At 36.4% G+C, this 26,321-nt stretch overlaps 1 protein-coding gene across 1 annotated transcript in view; it reads left to right on the top strand.

Annotated features, from left to right (window-relative positions):
- The window catches only part of LOC306944064 (cytochrome b5 reductase 4-like), a gene marked incomplete at both ends in the record, with an annotated part of 28,239 nt that extends 2,319 nt beyond the window's left edge, over positions 1–25,920 (top strand). The window contains 14 exons of the mRNA XM_079532500.1: positions 902–1,002; positions 3,018–3,102; positions 6,596–6,637; positions 11,026–11,080; positions 12,656–12,713; positions 12,814–12,907; positions 13,521–13,553; positions 14,208–14,330; positions 17,867–18,007; positions 18,137–18,289; positions 18,743–18,893; positions 23,480–23,566; positions 24,949–25,113; positions 25,866–25,920. Of these exons, the coding sequence (XP_079388626.1) occupies positions 902–1,002; positions 3,018–3,102; positions 6,596–6,637; positions 11,026–11,080; positions 12,656–12,713; positions 12,814–12,907; positions 13,521–13,553; positions 14,208–14,330; positions 17,867–18,007; positions 18,137–18,289; positions 18,743–18,893; positions 23,480–23,566; positions 24,949–25,113; positions 25,866–25,920 (1,343 nt within the window). The remainder of the gene's footprint in view (positions 1–901; positions 1,003–3,017; positions 3,103–6,595; positions 6,638–11,025; positions 11,081–12,655; positions 12,714–12,813; positions 12,908–13,520; positions 13,554–14,207; positions 14,331–17,866; positions 18,008–18,136; positions 18,290–18,742; positions 18,894–23,479; positions 23,567–24,948; positions 25,114–25,865) is intronic.
- Positions 25,921–26,321: the final 401 nt, after the last annotated feature.

The following is a 26,321-nucleotide window of genomic DNA, read 5'->3' as shown; positions in this document are numbered from 1 at the left end:
ATGCCTTCATTTCTGGAGTAATGTAAACTTTTTAAAAGCACATAGTGCATGGTTTTGCTTTAGTAATTTCTTGTTCAGATAATGTTTAATTTTTTGAAATATTTTGCTATGTAGACCTGCAGTAGTCCCATAAGAAGAAACGTCTGTGGTTAAATCTGTTTATTGCTGCATTCTTCAAACTCTGATTACTCTGCATTTCAGTAATTGGTCTTCATGATTCCAGACCTATAAAGCATTTTTTAAGAAATCTTACTAAAAATACAGAGTAGTGCTTGTGTAAAATGAATGCTGAATCCTTTTATTAAGACAAATTTATCATCAGTATTATCAGCCTCTAATGAGCTTAAAGTGCATTCAGGTTTTTTGTACTGCTGAATCTACAGAGGGAACGTTTTGTTGATGATGGTGGTAGCTTTTGTTTTTGGAAGACAGTTTCTTCCCATAGTCATTTTACTCCATAGGTGATGAATGACAGAGAAGCAACTTCAACAGCACCTCAGCAGTGACTTAATTCAAAGAGATAACAAAAACAATTCCCTGCACTAACTAGTTCAATTCTGTGTCTCTATTTAACTGGCCTCTGGCTCTCATACACATTAACTAGACTGTGACACCTTCATCTTCAGGTGTTTATTTTGTTAGTCTTAAACCTGCAGGGTTTTTCCAGATGTTAGTCCTGCAGTGCCACAAAACTTATCCTACTGAACAACTCTGTGTGATATGTTTCATATCAGGTTCCATACGGTTGTGTTACTTCTGTTTCTGATTCTGGAAAATCATATTGCTTGCTATTACACTGTGTAACAGATACTAATCTTTCCACTGTTTCTGGAGATGACTGAATAGTTGCAGTGGTTGTAAAAAATGTTACTCACATGATCTCACATTCCATTTTCTGCAGGACTCGTATACAATGTCACACCGTACATGGAATATCATCCCGGTGGTGAGGATGAGCTAATGAAAGCAGCTGGAACTGATGGTACAGATCTTTTTGACCAGGTGAGAACAACTTCCTCACTAAAAGGTATTTTGAAAAAAAAATATATGCGTATTTCCTGATTATCTTAGGTCATCCCAGTGGAAATGATTTGAACCATTTGAGGTCTAAGCGTAGGCAATAGTTTACTGTTCAGAATTGCACTAACGTGCTGAAAGAGAAACATCATTTAAATATTGCATCAAAAGTCAATAATGAAAGTGTTGTTTTATGTTGAGGTTTTGCTTCAATTTGACCATTTTAACAAATTGATTGGTTCTTAGCAGAAAAAGCTATTAAACTTCAGATTCCTACCTCCTAAATAAATTACCATGTTGACTAATTGCTGTTGGTTGAAAACCATTTTCTTCCCAGAGAGCATTCATTATTTTTACAAATATTTGTAGTGTTTTTCTGTCTATTAGCTTAGTTACTGCATTATCAGGGAACAAAGAACTGAGGAAAAGGTTCAGGGACTGCTGTTAACTCATTGTGAACAAATCAGAAGATGACAACTGGTTTCTTGTTTGTTCACCATTTCTTTAAGGCTGAAAAGAAGGTCTGCAGTCTTCCAGTAAGACCTGATTTTGTAGGAGGTGATTCACTGAGTTGGTCTTTTTGGCAGCAGACATTTTTCCCATCTCCTTGGCTCACAGGGTTTTCCTGGGAAACTGCAGAAGAGCAGAAAGGGAACTTCCTCTGTTTCTGAAAGAATTCTGTCATTTCTTTACTGTTCTTACATCATAGTATGTTACGTCTTAACTTGCAAAACATATTTAAGAATGAATGTAAATAAATGAGAGATGTGATGCACTTTGTTTTGTTGGTTTTGGTTAATCTCCTGTCAAATGAAGTGTCTAGCACAGGATTTGGGTATATTTCTTTGTTGGTCAGAAATCTGCTCAGGTTTAAAGAAATTTGCATTTTCACTCCTGAAAATTTGTGCTGTGTCAAGTTGTGGCCTGAAAGTCTGTAGCTAAATCACTGTCAAGTATGGTGTGATGTACTCAGAAATGGGAATCCTGGCAGCAAAGATATTTCCAGAAGACCAACAAAGTGTATCTGAACTTTGTAACATACTTGGTACATTTTTGTTTGTTTTGTGACAGGAGTGGAAAACCACCTCCAGGTTTTAGTTTCTGGCTGATGTCTTTTCAGTTCTGGAGGCATTTCTGTTGCCTGTGCATTCTATATCTGTTAGATACTGATGTGTTTAAGAGTTTGATAGGTTGCTGGTGTTTCTTAAATTTCTAAAAAACATAACTCTCACTCAGAATTTTTTCTTTACCTGTGTAAAATGCAGCTACAACTTATGGATGGGACTTCCTTATCTTATTTGCTTAGCTGGTCCAGTTGAAAGTTTTTATTTTTAAATCTCTTTGTACCATTCAAATTTGTCACGCTGCACTCCTTTACCTTTTCTCTTCCTGAGGTGTTATTCTGAATGCCCCATCAGAGTTGGCTTTTCTGCCATCTATTTCCTAAGGAAGTTCTTCAGTTCTGGTCTGTAAATGACTGCTCTTTCATTACTTTATTTGGCTTTTTAAAGTAGATTATTTCCCAATAATTCAGTGATTGTCAGACACAACCAAACAAATGCTCCAACTTCACAGGAGATGTCGATGTGTCTATTCTGCTCTGTTTTGTTTCCCTCATCAGTCCCTTTCCCCATATTCGTATCTAAACAAGATTAATTTCCTTTGTGATAAGGACAAATTCTATTATGTTGTAAATGCAATAAACACACTATTCTGAAACTTTTTCTGTCATTAAACATTGTGATATTCAGGTACTGCAAAACATAAAATGGATAAATTAAGCTACTGTCACATAATCAGGGTCTGTGTGTGTGTGTTTAAATACTTGTTGTCTGTGAAAGAAGTAAAAATACGTACTGAAAAATGTGATCAATTGGTGTTTGTGTTAAGAACATAACACTAAGAAGTGAATTATATTAGCTGTTATGCAGAAATGGTGTTTGTATCTTACAACACAGTAAAAGTTATAAAAGTTGTGCAAACCAATTTTGTTAATATAGGTTCATCGTTGGGTCAATTATGAATCGATGCTGAAGGAATGTCTTGTTGGGAGAATGGCTTTCAAGCCTATTGCTGCTCCAAAAGGTGAGGGCTTTTAGAATGAAATAATTTCTGATAATGCTTTATTCCAAAGTTGTCTGGAAGTTGCAAGAAATCATCGTATTTACAAGGATTGTCTATGTTTTGATACAGAGGTGAAGGCTGTTGCGTATACGTAGTCTTTTGGTAGTATATACCTGAAGGAGAAACTATTTTACAAGTGAAGACATTTATAAATAACATGCTGCTATGTTTTTCTTTTGCTGTAATTCATCAGAAAAGGGTTATATGTTTGTAGAAATAGGTACATATTTTTTTTTTTCCCAAAGATTGCTCTTTTTTCAGGCCCCAGCAGGCAAACTCTCCTGAACAGCCCTCTGATGTGATTTAGAGCATCTTAAAATAAGTCATTTTTTTTTACTTTGATGATTTCAGCCCCAGACATAGGTCTTGAAAGTTGCATTTGAAATGAGATCTGTGAACACAGTTTGTGGACACAGTTATTGTTTTTAGAAAACTCCTTACTGGGTCTGCTAAAGTTTCAATTTAGTTGGAGAAAATGTTGCTGATTCAGCAGGCTCACAGAGCCAGGACAGCGAGAGAAAGTAGCATATTGTCTTAAAATGCTGGCAGTGGTTTCTAAAGACTTTATCTTCAGTATTTGTTTTGGTTTGCAGGCCACAGTGAAAAACACCAATATCTTACAACCAGATACTATTACTGAATAGTGACCCTTAGCAAAACTGCTGTGAAATCATGACAGAATTCATATTTGCAACTATTTTCTCACCTTCTGTGGTATCCTGTAGGTCACAACTTCAGGCATCTCTTGCTGCTCTTCAACTTCTGACAAGGGAACATGGCTATTTGCTTAGCACTTAGGTCACTTCATGATCTAAGTTGATTTTGTTCTGTACTCAGAGTGAGATAGGATTTTACATCTCTGTGTTGCTAAGTAGCTAATTTCATTGTAGAATTTTTAAGCTGAGTGCTGCAATGCAAGGAGATACCTTCACAGCATAACAGCTTCATGGAGTTGAGTTGTTGTGGATATGTTACTGCCACTTTGTCATCTGAATCACAAACATAAAAAAGTAAACCTGACTTTTACCAGTTTTGTTAGTCTAACTTTTCTGTAACTGGAGGAATTCTCATGGCAAGGAATCAGTAAAAAAATAAACATATCTTTGCTCCTGACTGCTACGATGGTCCATTTTCTCTCTGCCTTCTTCTGTAGTAAGACTGTTCTTATCTGTTTTGCGCTGATAAAACTTGCAGGATGAAGGTAACACACTGTGTGAAAGTGGTTTGGCTGCCTGGTGTCTCTTTTGGCCATCTCAGGCCTGAAAGTTATTAATTAAAGAATAAAGTTGATTAGACCATGTTTACTGAAATTCTTTGTATCAAAATTCTCAAGACTTTTCTATGGTTCATATTGGGTTATATATCCTTTGCTTTTGAATAGTGAATTATCAAGCTCGTGATTAGTCAGTAGTCAGGCAGCACTACTTCTTGTCTTTTCTCCTTCCAGAAGACTGCCTTTGACAAAGTTTGGATCTGAAAAAAAAAAAGAAAAAAAAAGAAGAATAAAATACAGATTTAGTATGAATGGTATAGAGAAGGGATTTTGAATTACACTATTAATTGCTTTCTTTTCGTGGCAGAGGTGAGCTTTTGACAGTGGGGCAAGCATTGGTATGTGCTGTTTGATACTCAGTAGTATGCAGTTGTAGGTTTGCTGGTAGGTTTGTGATTTTTAGTTTTGTTTCCTGTGTTCTGGAGCAAAGCTTGTCCTTGCATGTTTCCTAAGAGTCCTTTGAAGTTGCTGGTGATACTTTTGCTAACTTGTCTTCTGGGAATGCTGTTTGATGGGTAGGGTTGTGACTAGCAAGAGATTCTAAAGTATCCCTTCTTTAGTGTTACAGTGCAGTAGCTACAACAGTACTCAGGCATGTAAAAGATTATTTCAGAATCTCCTTTTTCCTGCAGTTTTCTCAACAAACCTCTGCAGCATTAGACTTTTTTGCCATTATTGATTTGCCTTCAAGGTACTCAGCTGTAACATCTGCGCCGATGTGTACTTTGTTGGCTGTACCTGTTGATATGGATGATGTTTCTATTAGACACATCAGTGTCTGTTACCACTGAAGTTATGTACGGACATAACCTGGGAGTTGGAATGTATGCACTTATTTGTGCTCTGTCACTGATATGCTGAAAGAGGTATAGTATGATCCAGGGAAAAGAGAGGAAGGGTTGTGTCTTGGAAATACTTCTAAACAAGTGTCCTTGAATCTGCAGTGCCAATTCAGTGCTGTGTGTTAAAGTGAAGTGAGAAGAGAGTGTATTTTTGAACTGAGACAATTATTTTTTAATGACAAATGTGACTTTGTGACTTATTTGCCTGTCCTAGCAGATGGCTTGAAGTAGTGTATAGCAGAATATACAGAGGAACACATTTTAAAACAAAAGTTTGGGAGGAACTGTGCTGTTCATCCTGAAGTGTTTTCAACTCAGCGTGAAAGTCTCTGATGAGGGCAATTCTTGTTCAGCTTTGAAGTCCTTTTGCAGTACCGTGTGCTTGGTGGATTGTTCCAGAAGCCTTGCTTTTACTGCTATCATACTGGCATTTTTCCTCTATTCCTGACTGCTGTGATGGAGAGAACAGAGGGAGGGGTTCAGAAACCCATAGTAAGGGGAGAAACGTTCATCTTTTTGTTTTCATGAAAGGGAGCAGGAAGAATAAGTTAGATTCTCTTGCTTTCCCCTGACCTATCTCTTAACAGAGTTGAATGCAGAAGGGGTCTTTGTATATTTTGTGATATGTGTATCAAGGTGGAAGGGATTTGAGTACTTCCAGGGAACTAGAAGAAAGGTATAAGACCAAGAGATGCAATGACTTTGTCCTTGAGTCAAGCACTACATACATGAATTGACATTATGCATTCATCTACTTAGGGTTTTCTTTTTCTGCTTTTTTGTTTTGTTTTATTGTTATTTGGAGTTAGCTACAGCATGCTGGAGATTGAATGAAAAGTTCAGATGGTAACTTGTCAAATAAAACTACTTGAGAGAAGGAACTTAAAGGAAGGTTTTCTTTTTCCTGTGTTTCTGCCAGGCGATTTTGGTAGTGGCAGGTCAGATTTGGTGTTTACTGTATGTTGTCTTCAAACAATGCCTTTCCAAGTGTGACAGACTTAGCTTCTTGGCTATGAAGCTTACTGTTGCACAAGGAAATCTGTGCTGTTTGTAAGAGTCAGATAAGTTCTCATTTCCTACCCTTCAGCTGTGCAACTTCTCACATATTGTATTATAGGTTGTTGGTTTTTTTAATTATTATTACACATAATCTTTTGGAATAGTATCTGTGCTACTACATTTAATTGTGACTTCTTGTTACCCAAAGCATCCTGGTCAGTCTGTTATTGGTGTGGTTTGTTTGGAGAGCTTTACTTTGGCTCCTTTTTTTTAATATGATGTATGCAAGTACTGTACTGTAACCTCTCACTGTCATGCTTGTTTTTCTTAATGCTTGTAGACATTTCTTCTACCCCGCCTGAAGAGAAAAAACGGCTTAATGGTAAGTATTTTTCTGGAGCAAGGTGGGAAGTGAATCTTAAACTTAACTGAATATTTTTTAATGCACAGTACTTATCCAGCTTCTGTCTTTACGTTTGAATCTGATTTTGAGACAGTGGTGATCTTGGGAAACTCCAAAAAGCAAAATCCTAATCAGGCATTGCCAATTCAGTGATTTAAAGCATTCAAAGACGGCAGCGCAGTAGTGTGGAAGAAGGAAGTATGAGATGGACAGGCTTTCTACTAGAGAAGGTAGATCAGAAGTAAAAATGTGCTATTGAAATCTGCCCTTACAGAATTGCCAGGCTTTGTGATTCTTCTGTGTCAGAAAAACTAGGTGGCCATGGAAATTGAATTGCAGAGATGTGACAGAAAGTTGGATAATGCATAGAATGAAGTTGATCACTGGAAAACGAGTTGAAATAGAAATATATTACTTGAGCATGGTGTGACTGAATTACTTGAGGTGTAACCGTGTGAATAACTAGGTTGTTAATTGATGTGCTCTAAGAGGAGCAAATATTCTGTTCTGTGATACAGGAGGTTGAGGTTGACATTAGTCCTTGCAGAGATAGGGAAGCAGTAGCCTTTGCTGAGCCCTCCTTGAGTATCAGGTATAGCTTTGATTGAAAGTGTACAAGAACTGTGTATTTGATTTTGGTCTTTTTAGGAAAAAAATTAGTGTGATTAGTAGTGATTAGTCATCTTAGTATACTAAGAGGCTTCCTAACAGAATGTGATTTATAAAGTCCAATCAATTGAGGTGAGCTGGGGGTTTCCTGGTAAAGGAAGTAAAATGAACACCTGTGAAGTGAAATAAGGCAGTTCGATCTGGAGGCTGACTTTTAAGCATGAAAGGATACAAACTGATATCTTACTTTCTTCTGTTCTTACTGTCCTTCTTGCTGTCTTGTGTTCTGTGAACATTGTATCTCATACTTGATTTCCAAAAGGCAGTTTACTTCGCAGTATGCAGTAGCGCTGAAGTACACAAAAATACCTTTGAGTTCAACATATATGATATAAAATTAAAAAAAACTGATTTTTTTTTTTTTTTTTTTTTTTTTTTTTTTTTTGTTCCTGTTCTCCTAAATATCCTTTTACAGTGTTTTTTTCCAAACTTTGCGACAGAGTCTGCTGCCTGACTTCATCAACAAACATATTGGAACATTTTCATCCCGCCTTGAAAGGCGGGAAGAACTGGAACACAAACTCAACTTTATATTAGAATCGTATCACTAGACAGCAGTTATTAGTCACTAAATACACCACAAGTATTTTGGTTCAAGAAGTAAGTTAAATATGCCATCTATTTTGGTGTTCATCTCTTCTTGGTTAAGAAGGATCATGAAATAACTTTTCTTGTATAGAATGTGCGACTCCTCAGGAGACAGGAAATAATTCTGATTGTGCTTTCCAGTGAAGCTGCCAAAGTGCTGATGCCTGTTTTTCGTATTCAGTTTACCTGTTTGATAGGGCTTCAGGAAAAAATTTTTGCACTGACTTTTAACTGTTGTGGACATACTTTTACCTTGTAAGACTTCTTTCTTATTCTGTTGTTTTGCTTTGTAGCTCTTGTAAATTTGAGTCAAAATTAGTCTAGAAGTAAGCAGCACTATCTGAAAGTTAGAAAGAGAAAACTGTGTGGGCTCTGATTTATTTTTTTTTTCTTTTCTAGGAAGTTGTTGGTATGGTGAAGACACTTTGTTGCATTATTGATCCAAAAAGTATAAATAATAATTGTATTGTGTAGTGTGCTCATATCTATTAACTTGAATGCATCCTTGATTTTTTTGTGACAATCAACAACCTGTAGTGTAAGAGACAAGGAAAGCTGAAGTTTCCAGGATATGTTGCTCATTTTAAGTCTTAAAGGCAGATATGTTCTTGGATATCTCTTCATATTTGAGTTTCAAACAAAATTTCAACACACTGTTATTTCCAAAGCATACTTGAAAACTTCGCATTCATTTAAAAGCAAGTAAGCATCAAAGACATACTTTAATAATGAGCTTTCCAACCTTGTACATTCAAGCTAAACCAAATTTCGTATGTACTCAAACTATTAAGATGCATATTTCTGTAGTATTAAAAGTAAAATAAATGGCTTGGGCAATTCCACCATCTGAGAACAAGTTGGTGTGTGAGTATAAGCTCATCAGATGGCATGGGAAAGAATGATGGGAGGAGAGCTTGAGTTAGGACTTCAAGTACAGAAAACTAAATCTTGTGGTTCAACCAGCTGAGATTCTTTAGTGTAAGTAATGTAGGCATTTCTATTTTTCTTAGTAATACTTAAAGTTTATAAATATGGATTAAGCTTATTCTGGGCTTCAGAGAACAAAGAAAATAACAGATACAGAAAGTTTTCACAGAATCTTAAAATAGCTTAGGTCGGAACAAACATCTGGAGCTTAGTCCTTTCCGTAGTCCTTTCTTCTGCAGATGGAGCTGGGCCAGTTCCCTCAGCCTCCTTTCAAGCATTCTTTGCTCCAGCTGCTGACCGACTTGGTAGCCCTTCACTGGACTTGCTCATGTCAATGTTTGCCCTGCACTGGAGAGCCAAAACGGAGCCAGTACTGCAGATGTGGTCTTACAAATTCTAAATAGAGGGGAAGAACTGCTTTCCTCAAGCTGATAAGCTGTGTTTTTGCTCAGATTGCATTTGGCTTCTGTCATACAGTGTTGTAACGTAGTATGTGCCCTAGCTTGCCCAGGTTTTCTTACTGTGTCCCATGGAAGTTTTCTGCAAAACTGCTTTTTATCCAGACCGGCTCCTCGGCCCGTTCTGCTATGAAATCATGCATTTTCTTTTGAGTTTCATGCAGTTTTTGTCAGCCTATTTCTTTAGCCTGACAAAAGTTATGGATACCATTTGAAGGGACTTAATGTTTCAGCTGCTTCCCTTCATTTGTTACTGTCTGCAGCAGGAATGCCAGCTGTAATTAATTAGCCAGCAGTTGTACTTCGTAGTGTTGATCACACCTTTTGCACCTGGTAGTACTGCTAATTTCCTATTCAGATTTGAACTTGTCAAACTCATCTCTCTGGTGTGGCTATGAGGGTTACCCAAGAGGCTATCAATCAGCAGTCTTGCTATCTGATCTCCCATGAGATTTTGCCAAACAGTTCCCTGAACAAGCTGAAGTTGTAGTTCTGCTCACTACCTTACTTGTTTCTCTCAGTAACTGAAACTCCTTCATTTCATAGCTGCCGTCAGCCTTTGGATTCACTACCAGTTCTTCTTTATGACCGTATGACTGTCATGCACAGCAGAGCACTAACCTTAATTGATTCATTCATCACCTGAATAATTTTCTTTTTTTATTGCAGTGTGACTTCTTATTTTCAAATAATATTTTACAGTACTTCAGAGCAATTAACAAATAACTTAGTTTGCTAGAATGTTCTTATTCTGGCAGCTGTATATTTCTGTTGCCTCACGAAAGCGAATAGTGTGTATGGTCACAAATTTCACTTATCCACAGAGGGCAGCCCAAGCATACATTATATGTCTTTGTTATGACTTAACACCAGTAAGCCCCATTCCTCATATGAATGATCTGTAGTCTTGGCAGATTGGTTTAGACCATAACAGTGCTTTTTGTTTTATTTACTTTTTACATAGTGAAGTCATGTAATTCGCACATTTAAACTTCTATTCAAACTCCCAAACTGAATTGGCACGTTGAAGATAATTAGCTTGTGAATTCTCACTTACCTAAATCATTATATGCGTATCCTTTTCTAGTTTGCAAGGCTTGTCTTTGAATGGGCTTGGAATCCTTTTCACTTGTCCAGCTTAGACCTCTGCCTAACCATTGTCTGGTGAAATTGCTCTATTCATGCAGTGTTACAAATTGTATCTCAGTCAGTGCAGATTCTTCCATTGTGTTTCTACACAGCTTCCTTCTATTGAAATTGAGAAAGGATTGCAATTGCTTTAATGTTATCTCTGTTTTATATTTTCCAAATTCCTAGCAAAGCACAAAGTAGAGAGATATCAGCTGAAAACAAAGCTGAACAAATAGTTCCATTGAATTGATTAAGATGTTTTATCCCTGCTTCACTGTCACAAAGTATGAAAGGACAAGTTAATACCTGATGAAACAGAGCAGCTTACACATACCAGGAAACTCGCATGCAGGGGTTCTGTGGAATGTGGAACTCTTAATTTCTGCAACAGAGCTTCATGTTCTAGGAGCCTGCTCTCCTGGACTGAATGCTGAATAAAAGCAAAATAAAGGACATGAATACTTTCCTGTGGAAAGAAAACCACCGTATATTGAGAAAGGATATTTAGCATATAACATTGAAAAAAGTCTTACTATGATTTTTTATTAAATGAGCATCACAGCACGTGTTTTAACAACTCTCTGCCCTTTGTAGGTATGCTCTCTGAGAGGGAAGTACTGGGTGCTTCTGCTAGAGATACAACTCCAAGGTAAACATTTGGTTTTCATTTTGTTGAACATTCTATTTAATAACTCTGTGCAGTACTTTGTAAATAGAGACGATTTTTTCCATATTTAGATCTTGATGTTTCAGCTGAATGAGTATCTCATTACCAACACAAGTAGGAAAGCTGAGGTTCAGATTTAAATAGCTTGCCAAAGGTCTTATTGACCTTACAGGCAAAAGATGAAGCATATTTCTTGGCTTGGTCTGTTGGCTTCTAACACTTTTACTGCCGTGCATTGCATACAACTGTATGGTTTATTTTCACTGGCTCCTCAGCCTTTTGCTTCTTAAGAAAAGTCCTGGGAAGTGATTCCAAGTGGGCTGATTTTTTATTTTTTATTTTTTTTACTTGGGTTATTTGTCAGTAATAAGTGGCATGCCTTGGAGAGGTACCTCATTTCAGACTGGAATGTTTTAAGATGTGATAGAGCTATTCAGGTTTCTGCAGTTTGAAAACGTAAAACCTTTGTTTTCAAACCTTAAAAACACAACGAAGTACCTGAAGTCGCTGAGGTATCTTTCTTCTCATTATTCCTTGAATCTCTGAGGTTTATTTTCTGATTTTTGCATAATGCAACTTCAGAAACTTTGAGCTAGTTATGTGCAACCATGTTCATGATCCTCATTTTGCAACTGGAACATGGCTTATCTTCTGGGGTTGTTCCTCAGTCCTTGCTTCTTTTCTCCTCATGTGTGTCTGGCATGTCCAGATGTCAAATGGGAAGGTGCTGGCTAACAGGAATGTGTCTTGGAGGGGGCATCCCTTCTTTCTTCTCCAAGAGTTCAAACACTAAACAGAAGTGGTTAGGACCTGGGGAAGAGAGAAGACAGTAGTAATGTATACATAAGGAGTGTGTAGAGTTGTGCGGGTAGAGTTGACTTTTACTTACTGGGATTGCAGCCTTCATGATGCTGGAGTTATGTCAGAACTACAGATGTGCACTTGAGAGCCAAGTGTAAGATGTAGTCAGATGTATAGCTTTTCTGCCTTGGATAGGTAGGCTGCTGTGCCAAAGAGGTCTTGAAAACCCTGGCAAGTGTATGGTAATGGAAAGCAATAAATATACAGTATGCCCTTCAAATGCTTACTCTACCCTGTAGTTATTACAAGATTTGGGTAGCTTGGGAATCGTGAGAATGTAAAGCCTAAATCTGGGCAAATGAAGGAAACTGTGGTTTTGTGGTATAAAGGTAGAACTCTTGGAAACTGCTCTGACAATGTAATAACTTTGCTTGGAGCCAAGGACTTCAACCATCTTTCTTGGAAGGTTCATATACTGCAAAGAGGATGCATATGCTTTATAACTAAAACCACTGCATATAACTTTAACTGCTATGCACTATTAGGATGAATAATTAGACTGCTTTTATTTTGATCTTCTTTTCAAAATTATAATTGCTGGGCTTACCTCTTGAAAATATAGTAAATAATGTGTTTGGCTGGTATCTTTGTGAAAGAAGTTCTGCTTGAAAATTGCTCATTAAATATATTTTGGCATGCTGAACAAAAGTCTATATATATACATTTTTTTTTTCTTCCTGTACTTCTGTTTTACAGTTATGACTGGTTTCAAACAGATGATTTGATCACTGTTGTCATATATACTAAGCAGAAGGTAAATGTATTTTATGAAAGAGATAATTACAGGATCTTGTGATCCAGCTTGAATTCTTGGAGAACTTCCTTAAAATGCTCTTTTTCCTTGTCTGTGAAAGGGTATGAATGCAGAGTTGGTGATAGTGGACTGTCAACACAAAAGACTAAGGGGAGAGATCATCCTGGATGACCATTCGTATCTTGTAGAAGTTGGTAGGTACTGTGATTTTACAGTTGAAAATACTTAATTTTTGTTTTCCGATATTAAAACCTTCACATCAGGCCATATATGTTTTGCATATACCACTTAAATTTTATTCCTCTTTATTGAAAATGATTACATTATCAACTCCTATCTTCATCTGGTCAGTATGTATATTTTTTTTTTTATTCTGTTTCTTATTTGATGTTCTAACCAACATGGAATAAAGTGTAGTAAGAGACTGATGTAAAAGTTATGCAAGTTTCTCTATTTCAGGTGTGTGTTATAGATCACTTACTAAAAAGCCCTTATTCAAAAAGGGGAGGTGGAATGGTTTAGATGAATACAAGTTGATAATTATATCATGAGTCACTGTTTAAAAACAAAAAAAAGGAGAGAATGATGCCTTTCTTAACATGTTATGCGTTAGCTTGCAGAAAACACTGAGACTGATATGAAGCAAGAGTGAAATTTCAGGACCAAGTAAAGACACATAGGGTTGTAGGCATGTTACTTCACACAGTATTTCTTGCTCTAAGCTGTACAAATATATAAAGACATGTATTACATATATAGAATGTAATTCAGTTTTTGCTTAAACTAATTTGTTGCTCTTTATTTCAGACTTGGATCATGAAGTTCAAGATGACTTTGCTGGTAAGTTGTCTCTTGTAACTTTTCTACATTCCCATGTTAGAAGAAATATAGAACTTTCATTTAATTTTCTGATCCATCAGGTACTTCACAGCTTTTCATACCATCAGCTTCTGACACAGTCAACCAAATCAAACCATACAATTAAATTCTTTTTTTTTCGTTTTGACACTTGAGCTTGTAAAAAAAATAATAATAATAATAATAATGTTGATGGTGCTCTGATCCTTTGGAGTATCACTAAAATAATTAGAAGGGAGCTGTGTTGTGTGTATATATAAACCATTCTATGTTTTGAATAGGATTTTCATAAACTTATTTATTCATTCAAATGGCCATTTGGCAAAAAGGGAAGTATGTGGTAGTAATTAACTATTTCCAGTAAATAAGGACTCAAACTTCGTGTTATTTCTGACCGAATGGACTGTGAATCTTTTCACAACATATTTATTAGATGTATTAAATATTATACATTAATTATATGTATTCTAAAGGCCCCATAAAGCATTAGGGATAACAAAATATTATAATATAATGCATTAATCCTGTGCTTCTTGAAAAATAACTAATCCTTCTTGAGTTTAATAGGGGAGTAAAATTATATTGTTGTGCGAAGTGTAACTAAAAGTAACAGTAGGAAACAATTTTCTCTTATAGTAAATATTGCTGAAAAAGTTGGGAAGGTAGAGATTATTTTGAAGAAAAAGGATCATATTCAATGGAAAGTGCTGGGATTGCCTTTGGAGAGTCATAATACACTTCTCAGGCGCGTGGAAAGAGGTAAATACGGCCTCATTGGCAGTTCTAAGTCTTTTAGGGCATGTTCAACATGTTTTCACCCAGGATTTTTCTTTTCTGTGACCATACTTCATTTTTTTTTAAGAATGTTTTCTGGAGTTGTTGAAAACTGTTCAGATACTCTCCTTGAACAGATTCACAGTAGAAGTTTTTTTGTTGTTTCTTTCCTCCTGGTTTCATTTTCTTGTTTTGTCTTCCAGTAGAATTGGAGGCCTTTGAGTCTTGCAGAAAGGGTGGGAGAACGTAATAGGGAAAGTTGAAAACTGATTGAGAGTTGTTGCATCTCATGGGTGCCTGTGTGCTTGATATCCCTTCTATCTGTATGAAAACTTCAGTAGACCTTTACCTTGTGGCAAGGGATGTAGGAGTAACTAGTGAAGAAACAAAAACCTCCACGTCCTGCTATTACTACAGATGTATCCCTATTCAATGCTGTAACATTGTTCCAGCACTCTGTACCTTTGTAACTTGAGCTATGCCTAAACGAGGCACTCAAAGCCACCTCTAAATAAGCTGCTGCATCTGCAGGGGATGATAGAGGTTACATATGAATTCATTTTGTGGTGAGGGAATGGTATGAACTTGTGGCAGCACTCAAGTGCATTACCTTGATCACTGTGATTGTTTTTTTTTTTTTTTCCAGCTAAACTAGAAATTTCCATACAATAACATAATATATTATAAAGATGTTTCTGATGTTATTGCTACTGTCCCAGTTCTCTGAAGCACTCTTGACCCTCTGCCTATTTATGCTCAAAAGCTGACTAAATTTAGACTGCCTTATGTGTGAGAGCAAAGTTAAGAACTGATTAAACATTGTTCACTCTTGCTGGCTCGTAGTTATGGTAATTAGACCATGAAAATTGAGACATTGTGCTCCAAAAAGGAAGATTATGTGTATAAAAGCACATTTCTTAGCTACATTTAGGTTATTTCAGAATGTAGTTTTGCTTACGCAAGTTTCAGAACCTATTGAATCAGAGCTTGCTGAGCTGAGTTTCTTCAGTTCCTCAATTACTAATGTGAGGAAATATAGTAAGTATATTGATATCTGTGGCTTTTTAAACCATGGTCCAGAATTTTTTATTCAGCGATTTATTAATTAAGAAATAAAATTGAAATACTCCAAGGGTTACAAAAGAGGAATGTTCAGCTAAATGTCTTTCCTTTATTCCAGCTCTCTGCTTTCAGTTTGGAAATAATATCTACACACTGGAGGCTTCTGTTTGCATAGTGTAGACTTAATCAGCCTCACTCAGTTTTGCTTAGAATTGTGCCTCCTGCCTCTAAATTGCTTAGGTTTCAATTTTGCTCCCATAGAGCAAATGCTGTTAAGTGTGAGAAAGCCCCATCTCTTGTACTAAGAGCACAGAAATAGTAATTAACAACTCAGTTGTTTTTCCTGTCTGCTGGATGTGAAACTGGTTTGGTGTGCAAACAACTTTTTATGAAGTACAACAAATATATTCTGGAAGTAAAATGATCATGACTTCCAGCCTGGTAAAGTAATACTGACCTCGTAAAGTGAACTGATGCATTTTTATATAAGAGGTTAAGCAAGTCTTTAAAGAAAATATTATATTTCCTTCAATGAACTGCAGAAACCAATAATACAAAGTGTGTTGCAAACACAGCAGCTCTCCTTAATACTACTTACAGTCTAGTATAATGTATTTTGCATTATTGAATAGTAATAATATTAAGATTGGACAGTTGCAGTTTGACTGTTTACGTGTGACAATGCTAGAAGCACTTTTAACACAGGCAGAACATACTGTCAAGTAGGAGAGTAATCCCTTCAGAAAGGTGCGTGGACGCGTATGCTGCTGGCCAGGGTGGTTTCCTGTAGATAAATGGCTGCTTATGCTACTCCAGTGTGTAGCTGTGAGACAACTGAGAAAGATCCGTGAGAACTTTTAGAAGAGTGGAGGAAGGACATACCGGTTGTGCAAGTAGCTGTGCTTACATGATGTATCAGTTGTAATAAGATGGGAAAAAAAGCATTTTTGCTGCAGATGGAGTAACTTTACCCCTGTTTTGTTGAGGAGCAAAGTTACTGAAGTTTTACCATGGCTGAGAAGAGTAGGTGGAACAACTGATACAAGGTGTATTGTAACTTGTGTACCTGCACCTACCTCTATGGACCAGCACCTCTTCTAGGCAGGCAGGTAGGCAACAGCAAGAGCAGTATGGATAATCAATGAATATTAAGATGTTATAATTACAAAATAAACAAGAGAGTTAGGCAAAGCAGACTGTAATAACAAAAAGAGGGTAGAAAGCTTACCCATATCCTGGGCTCACTTACAAAACTGCAGTAGAGTGGATCTCCAGAAGAGATCCTTCCCCACTGGTACCCAGCTCTTAAATAGGTCTAGGAGAGGTGCAGCCAGGCTCCAGCCCTTCCAGCAGCACAGGTGAATTGCCTTCACCTGTGCTCCTGTGGCTGACTCATGGCTAGCTTGAGGTTATCATTCAGAGGTTCAGGCCAGGACTCAACATTTCCCTTACACAGTACCAGTGCTAAAGGAGAGCCTTGAGAGCTGAGCTGTCTAGTTAAAGCTATTTTATAGCTTTACATCTGGCATTTTTATTCTGTGCTATCTGTGCAGCTATCACGGATGCATTGCCTTGAGTTCTATTTGTTTTTCACTTGTTAGTTTTATTTTATGTCAGGTGTAAGCATTTAAATGTTGATATTTGTCCCCCCCCAAAAAATGTGCAAAGCTCTTTGCAGTTGCATGTTGATAGGCCATTGTGCTTGTCTATCTAAGATGAAAAAACTCCGCATGAACGTGGACATTTTCATTTTAAACTGTCATCAATGTAAGTTCCTCCTGCTGTAACTTGTTTGATGTTTTAAACAATGGGATAGAAATTCCGGTGAGCATACACAAGGTGTTCTGGTATAGTGTAGTAGTATCAGTGCTGTAAGTATAGGTGCTAGGATAGTAGTTGATGAAAGGGTGCCAGAGCATACATTTTAGCCAATATATGCCATCTTTCTGCAAGAGCTGTAAGTATTATTCCCTGTGGACAGCCCTATCAGAAATATTTGCTGTGTCAGTAGCAGTGAAACAGCAACAATGCAGGGTGGTCAGCTGAATAAATACCCAGAGTGCTGGGTGAGTTTAGGCAGCGTGGTGCTCTGCCTCCTTACTTTTCATTTCCATTACCCAAGCTGTTTTAATCTACAGATTTTTATTCATGCTGAAGTTCTGTGGTGACTTTAGTACAGGTACAATGTGGTACAGAGATGGTTCTGCTTTCTGAAAGAAAAATTGTGTTGATTTTCTGCTTCTTCATAGTCATTGCTATCTAATAACACAGATTCAGTCTGGTAAGAGCCTAAAGTAAGGCTAAAAAATTAGCTCCAAATTAGAAAAATAATTTTAATGGTACAAAAGCATCTATCTGTAGTATTTTTGTAAAGTATTCTTATTGGTTTTGTTGGTTTTATTGTTTTTTTTTCTTTCTCATTAAAAGATATGTAAGTAACAGGCAATTGATGCTTTTAGGATTGTTCTACAGGAAATGCAAGTTGGTTTCTAAGACAGAAGTTACCCATGACACCAAGCTCTTCTGCTTTATGCTGCCTAAGAGCACTCATCTCCAGGTTCCCATTGGACAACACGTTTACCTCAAACAAATCATTGCAGGTAAGAAAAACTGAGAACATGACCAGCGATATCTTAACGCATGTCTCTATTTTGAGCCTCTGCTGTTTGCAGATAATTTACTGTATGCAATTTTCCTATTCTATCAGCTACCTTTTGTCTTTTCTTTAGGGACAGAAGTAGTAAAACCATATACACCTTTATTGCCTTTTTTGCCACTGGATTTCAAAGAACCATTTTGCCAGGATGGTGCGCATATATATTTAATGATCAAAATTTATTCCTGTGGATTGTTTACGCAGGCACTTGACCACCTACAGATAGGTAAGTATGTGGCTTAAGATGTTTCGTGTTTAGTTTTGCAGAGGTTGGCCTTGTCTTTGCACATATGTCAGCTGTATCAAGCAGTTAGTTACTTGTACTTGATTGTGTATATAAATATATTAGTTGCTTGTTTTGTATTTGAGTGTATATATCTTAAATAAAAATGACTGTATTTTTTTAATAAAGACAAGCAAATCTGTTTTATTAGACTCAAGATATACTTCCTTTTATGTTTCAGATATAAGGTAGATTTTTAATAGTAACTTCACAAATCATTTTGATTGAACACCTGTTCTTTTAGCATAAATGATCCATGTGTGATTTATATTGTACCCTTCTGAAATGAATTCTAACACTACAAAGATGAAGGGAGTATAAAAGGATCTTTTAAAAATCAGATTACTAGTTTGTTTTCATCTCATTAAGGATTACTATTCTATTTTGATTTTAAAGGTGATGATATTTCTGTCAGCAATCCTGAAGGTAACTTCAAGAAGTCACAAGTTGAAGCTCTAGAAGACCTCTTTTTATTGGCAGCAGGCACAGGCTTCACACCAATGGTTAAACTGCTGAATTTTGCTCTGGCTAAAGTTGATTGTCTCCGGTACGTACACTAATTGTGGTTTAACCTCAAGCTAAAGTGATCCATAGGAAGAATGAGATGAAATGTGATGGGCTGTCCTCAATAAAATGATTTCAAAACCAAAGGGCATGAAAGCATTTTTCTTCAGTGTGTTTTAGAGATACTGATGCAGAGCACCTTTTCTTTTTGTTGTGTCTCTGCTCAAGTTTTCTCACTCTTTTACCATTTAGTTTTCTGCATGCCGCTTGATTACGTTTTGCTAATGTAACTCTACATGTTATAATCTTCCTTCTATTTTCAGCAGGCAGCTAATTTCATTTGCCTTGAACAGTGTCACTGCAGACATATAAATAACATCAATTTTTTTTTTACTGTTTGTAATTTTGAGCTTCCCTTAGCTTTTCAAGTTCCTGGGCTTAGTTATCTCAATCCACTTCACAGTGAAGAGTAAACTGTGGTTTGATGTGAGACATAAGTGCTTTTCATTGGAGTTCAACTGTTTCTTCAGTATCACTTAGAAAAATCTTTTCTTGTTGAGAGGAGAAGAATGTGACTAGGAGCTCAAATTAAAGTTACTCCAGATATGGTCCATTGTTCTTATTGTTTCGTTGTTTTGTTTTTGAGTTTGACCATGCTGCTGTCTTCAAATACGGATTTCAGTTGCCTTCAGGCAGAGCATGTGATTCTTGCTTGTCTTGGGTCTGTTCTCTTGTAAAAGGCGACGTGGATCCCTAAAATAATGTTTTGTCATGTGTATCTTTTATTTAATCTGTAATGTATACTAGAAGTGTAAAAAGTCTCAGGAGAGTTCAGGTAAACTCAATAACATGGTAGCTCAGCTTCAAAAGGAAATGCAAAGGGTGACTGGGGCTCATCTTCTGAAAGAGGTCTAGAGGTAGGTGTCCATGCCTATGGCAGGGAGGTTGCAACTACATGATCTTAAAGGTCCCTTTCAACCCAAACCATTCTATGATTCTATAAAGAGATACAAGGTATTTTTGTATTGCTTTTAGCCACAGTTTGCTTCCAGCATCATGCTTAATGGAATTTCTTAATAGATTATTTTTGTCAGTGTGGACTGTTGTGATTTGTGTGAGCACATAAATAGAAAGCATGCCTGACCTTCATTTTCCTAAGAGCTGTTGCAGAGGATAGTTTTATGGATTTGACACTCCTTTCCTGTATCTTTAAATTCAGACTTTTGTAAGAGTCATTAATTTGTATTACTGGGTTTTATTGAATATAAGCACAGGATGTTTTGGCTCATTATGTCTTCATAAAGCACATTTTGAAAGAGGATAAAGGATTTAAATTGAAGGTAGTCTTCGTAATAAAGATAAAAAGGATTACATGTATACTTCAGTGATCTGTTTCTAGAAAAGAATCTAAAAGTGTATGTTATTCTTATACTGCATGTTGTCTGGCATAAAAAAATGCTGTTTTGTGAGGACACAACGTATGTACTGTTTGAGGGTAAGGCTTTTCCAAAGGATCTTGTATTGTCACATGCAAATAGGCACTGTGAAATAAATTTATCACCTGGCAAAATACTTGGGAAACACTATTAAGTGAATTTGACTTTCTTGTCCTTCTTGAGTGGAAAACTTTATATGTGTAAGGTAAATATAATATGAAAGTAAAACCAATAGTAAAAGATGCAAGTCTTAATATGTTGTTCATAAGCAGAATAAACACAATAGGTAGTGTGTGTGGAACACTACTGCTGCACAGCTGGTGCTTGTGTCTACTGTGTCCTTGAAAGATGACCAGAAGTGTTCATTTTAATTCTCTTTGGCATGGTTTCTTATGGGAACTCAGTAGCAGCAGTTAGTTCAAGCTGCAGCAGCATATATTTTCTTATTAATTAAAATAAATGATTTTTTTTTTTTCTACTTGCCATGGTGACTCATGAGGTAGAATGGTTAGAATATCTTGATTCAGTATAGGTACTAAGCCTTGCGTTTCTGACTGCTCTAGGTTTGATGAACTGACGGCTCTGTTTGATGGCCTTATTTTTGCTGTTTACCCTCAACTTTTTTTTTCCAACTTTTATTTTAAAACAAATCTCGCAGAATTCTTTCACATGTGTATACATGTATTTATGTTATATTTGTATACTTTGTGTATATAATATATATAAATATATGAATGTTATTTTCTTTATGTGACTGTGCAAAGTAACAGTTGCCATAGATGTGGTTCACATACACTAGAACACAAATTGCAGAGAGAATGCTGAATGACTTTATGATCACATCACCTACTGAAGCAGCCTCTGTCTAGTTCTAGTCAGGTGCTGACTGAGCCTCTGAGGTAGTACTGCTAACACTCGAGAACCTGCAGCTTCCCTGCATGGTGTTTTCCTTGACATTATTATCTTGGATCATTGGATTTCCATTCATTCTGTCTAGCTTGTCTCCTCATTTTATTTTTTTTAGGTCTGTCATTTCCTATCTACACTGAACATGGAATGCAATCGATTCTCTTCCTGTCTGCAATATCCTTTTGTATATGAAGCCATAACGATTTTAGTTCAGCCTTGTTTCGTCTCTTTCTGGCCAGATTGTATTAGGACACAGTATTCCTTTCAGAAGAATATTTGCACAGTTTTTGAGATTTTTTTGTTCCTTTTTACTTGTGCTGTATTGCTACGATCAGCTGGATGCATTTCATAAAGAAGGTTGAGGCACAGAGGCACTAAGCACTCAGCAGAGGGCTAACACTTCTCTAGAACAGCCTGTTCTTCATTCTCTTTGATAGCTGTCTTGTTTTGTTTTTAGGTTTCATTCCTAAATTACCACATCAATTTTATATTCATTCTTAATACAGCGTTCCACTTTTGTCAGCATTCTTTTCTGTTTTAGAAGCTGGTTTTACAACATTCTCTACTTCTTCTTCCTCTGTGTTCATGTAAGGACCATTTTTGTTCCTCTGCCTGTGCACCCTTCTTTAAGACCTTTCATAGCAATTTACAGAGTTCATTGTTATCATCCCCAGATGATTCGGTATGTTTGACTCCCATCAACTTTCAAAAAACTGACAATTCCTCATTCTTTTTCTGATCTGAAGCTCCATCATTGTTCTGTCAAATACGTCTTCTCTAGCAATAAGGATCATATCTAAATCTCTACATTTTCCGTTTAGCTGCCTTCTCCCTCTTTTGTAGCAGTACTCTTAGCAGTTAATTCCAAGTTTTGGGGATATTTATTTTCTTTATAACATGTTCTGAGCAGCACTGCACCAGATAAATGTGTATACAGTGAGTACAGAATGTCAGTAAGAGTGTGCAGAATTATTTCTTGCACATCCCAGTTCCTACCTTTTTACTCAAGGAATAAATTCAATGGCTTTCCCATGTGTGTTTTTGTTGACTCTTCTTCACCTGAGTAGTACTTAATGCGGTGGAGCATCACCCCAGCTTTGACAGCATTACGTTCTTGAAGTAAGCTTTACTTTCCATGTTTCCAGGGCAGCAGGCTCTGGGAACCTGGGTAAAGAACCCTGGTCTTTGGGTTAATTTTAGGGTTTAAAGATTCATCATGGCTGATTTGGGAAGGCTTTCCAGAGCTTGTATACTGCAAGTTACTTTGAGTTGTACTGCATCTGAAACCTCTCGGTAATGCTGTTGATGATTGGTATTATACATAACTATCATACCTCGGTGCTGAAGTTTTGACAGCTGAAAATGAATGTGTTCTCTTAAGTAGATGATCTCTTACCTTTGGCATCTCCTATAGCTTTTAGGAGATTTGCTGGTATCTTGAATTGTGACCAAACTGCAAAAGAGGAAAAAGGTTAAAAGACAGAAAAACGTGATGTCTTCAGAGAGAACATAGACTTTTAAATTGCAGTTAAGTAGCAGCTGGAGACCATGTACTCCTCTCCACAGAAATCCTAGCATATGTGACATGAATGAAAGATGGCTCTGCAAGCTAACAAGTGGAGGAGAAGGGAAATAGTAGCTTCAATGCAGCTTCACGTAAACATAATGCGTCTGTTGTTGGTCTCTTGGAAGCAAAGTTTTTTCCATATAGGAGGGTGTTGGGCACTGAACTAATGAATGGAGCTCAGGTTCACAGCTGTAGTTTTGCATGAATTAGGTTTCTTTACTCGTATATGTTAGGGTTCTATCTTCAGGAATTTAGTATTGACTTGAGCTTCTTGAAATTCCACTTACATATACTAGCTTGCAGAGATGTAACACGGAAAAGATTGATAGAGTTCATTAATGGTGTATTAACTGCAGCATTAGTGCTCAAACAATATTGAGAAACTACTAGATAAATCCTGAAAAGCAAGCAGACTGTATTCTCAGTCAGGCTATAGTAACTATAAAAGACTTTATTTTTCTAAAAACGGTGATTCCTGAAGGATAAGTTGCAATCATAGGCAAGGTTAGGGGCATTTAGAAGAGAGGGTCACAGTTCCAACAGATTTAAAGTGCATCCAGAAAGATTTAGTGGATTAGTAGCAAAAAAAGATTTAAGAAGAGAATGGAAAAGTGTGGGGTTTTGTTTGTTTTAATGTAAGAAGCTTCTTTATAATCCACTAAGTTCTGATTCATTAACAGGAACAACCTGCAGTTATACTGTTTGTTTATTTTTAAGGACAGTGAAGCTGATCTTCTTCAACAAAAAAGATGATGACATACTTTGGAGAAAACAGCTAGAGCAATTAGCTCTTAAAGATGAAAGGTATTTACAACTCTTGTGAAGATCAATTTTATCATACCAGTGTATGGCAGAACACATCTGGAGGCATACAGTAACTGAACAGCTATGGCACAAGGGCAGATCCTGCTTCTGGAAACTCTTACCTCGAATTTAGTGAGACAAGAGGTTGAAGGTGATTTGGTTATACAGGTCGCAGATGCATAGCAGCAGGGTATATCATTATGTTCTGGGAAGCTAAGAGTTTGGTGTGGCACTGTTTGAGATGTTTGTTGGAGATGGAATGTTAGATGTAATAATAGCTAAGAGTGTCAGAGAAGCTTTTTGAAGATGAAGAAAATTAGCCTTAGTGATAGGACATATAGAAATGCAAAGAGAGGGAAATAATAGACTAGGGTAGTGTATCCACTGAACAACACTGAATTTACCGAGGAGTCATGAAAAGTCTCTTTAGTGTCACTTTCTGACCAAAATTCTTAGCTTGAAATTCAGAGTTCAAATTAGGCCCTACTTAAATTTTTACTTACTGTTTATTCACTGTTATTTTTCTCAGTTACAATCTAATTATGGCTTAAAACACAGTAGTGCACGTGTAATATTAACTTCATTTAGCATATCAGATTTATGTCAGCAGACATAGGAATGTTAGGCTGCCTTTTAAGTTCAATACCCTTTTAGCACTAGTTAAATCACTAATGCCTGAATTTTTGGTGAAACAAACATGTTTCATTTATGCTTATGTAATTCTTAGTTGAAATTGTGTGAACAAATTAATTTCATCTGTTCCTTCATGGCACTGATGTGAAGAATCAATATTATTTCATAACATAGTGATGTCTGGCACCTTTGAAGCTTTGTAGTCTAGACATTGTGCAAATTTACAGCAAAATCCCCCTTTTCCCTTTCAGTAGCAGCCTCAGATACACAAGTGCTTGTTTTTCACTCAATAACTACTGTTAGTGGGTTTTAGAAACAAGTTGGAACACTTTCTCATTAATTAAATTGTGCTGATATTTTCAAAGGTTTGGCTAAACATTCTTATTTCCCTGCTTGTGAATTGAGCAATGCCAACATTTGGATAAGTCAGTAATGGAAAAATAAAATCTATGCTTCGGTATCTTGATTGGTACCTGCTGTTTTTTATTTCTTTATTGTAAGATGAAATACACAGCTCCTGTTCTTAACATTTAAAGATTGCATTAAATAATTGAACACCCAACTGTGGAGGCTGTTTGATTGACATGGTGCTGGGAACAGCTAAATGTCTGTAAGAATTAACATTGTAGAGTAGCAATAGAGCAGAGCAAAAAAAAACAATCATAGCAGATGGCAGTGTCTCAGTACTATTTTATATTGCTGTTTTCTAATAAGATACAATATTTCTGGAATATTCTTCTGCTTTCCAGGTTTGAGGTTCAATTCATTCTTTCAGAGCCAGCAGAAGACTGGATGGGTAAACGGGGGAAGATTTCTTCAGCTCTTCTCTCTGAGTGTATGAAAAGAAGTAAAAAAGACTCCAAGGTGCTTATCTGCATCTGCGGTCCAACGCCTTTTACACAGCAGGGACTACAGTGAGTACTTTAAGTAATGAGTTTGGGAATGAGGAACCTGTGAAGTTTGATCAGCCTTGCCAGCTATGTTGTTTCTGACTTGAAAGTCTTTCAAAAATGGCTTTATTTTGTGCTTTTCAACAAAGCTTATAATTAAAGAGTGAATGCAGTATGCGAGTTTCATGAGCTTTAGTAACTTATCAAAACTTTCTAAGAGCATCTCTTTATTTATTTATTTTTTTCTGAACTCCTGCTTTAAATTCACTACTCAGAGAAACAAATGATATAATTGGAAATAAGCTTACTGTGTAGGTGTTAGCTGGATAAATTAAGTTAGTGGAAGTAAAAATCAAAGCTGCTGTTCCATCACAAGCAGTTCTCTGGATTATTATTAATGTATTTATTTACATCTGTACCAAATACTTTCATTATATGGCTTATGTTTAAAGATAAAGGGTTGTCTTTCTTGTGGCATTGTTGAGGACAGCTGCACAGATCTAATGGAGGGTGGAATTGCCCAATACAATAACTGTTGTCTTTTAATAAAGCAGAGATGCATCAAATGATAGCTCTACTTATTTTTAGGAATTATGTTAGTATCCTAACATGTCATACATGGTCGTGAAGTGTTTTCTAAATGCATTTACTAAGGTAAGTGAAGGAAAACTTCACTGTGTGTGTTTTAATGAAAACAAGACAGAGGTGCTGAAGTTGTCTGTGCTGAATTTTGGATTCCAGATATTGATGTTACAAATTTGTTTTCTGACTTCCAGATGTCTGGAGGATCTTGGATACTCTCAAGAAGAGATGCATGCTTTTACTGCGTAAAGCTGTAGAAGATCTCAGTCTGTTTGTTCAATACAATCTTATTTATTTACCTTCATGAATTTAAATAAGTGAGAAGTGATTTTTGTAAGACTTGAAATTTCACACTTGGTACCAAACTGTTTATTGAAAGAAATACATCTTTGGAAGAAGAAATTTTATACTGTGTTTTATCTTGTAAATCTTATCTTGTAAATATTTTTTTCTAATACTTAAGACATTGTGTGTATTAAGTTATTGTAGAGGGAAGCAGAAGAGTATGATATGTGTTATGTAAGGTATCTCTTGTTTTGGTTCATGAAAGTTATTTTTGTTGCAAGCACTGATTTAGGTTTTGAGCTGAAAGTCTTATTTCTTACTGTAATATCTCTGAAGAGCAATACTGTCTGAATTTAAACCTTGTA

This window comes from Tetrao urogallus (assembly GCF_951394365.1).
Source record: "Tetrao urogallus genome assembly, chromosome: 2".
In the NCBI taxonomy this organism is placed as follows: Eukaryota; Metazoa; Chordata; class Aves; order Galliformes; family Phasianidae; genus Tetrao; species Tetrao urogallus.
Note: the sequence above shows the minus strand (reverse complement) of the source record. Positions and strands in the feature narration are given on the sequence as shown.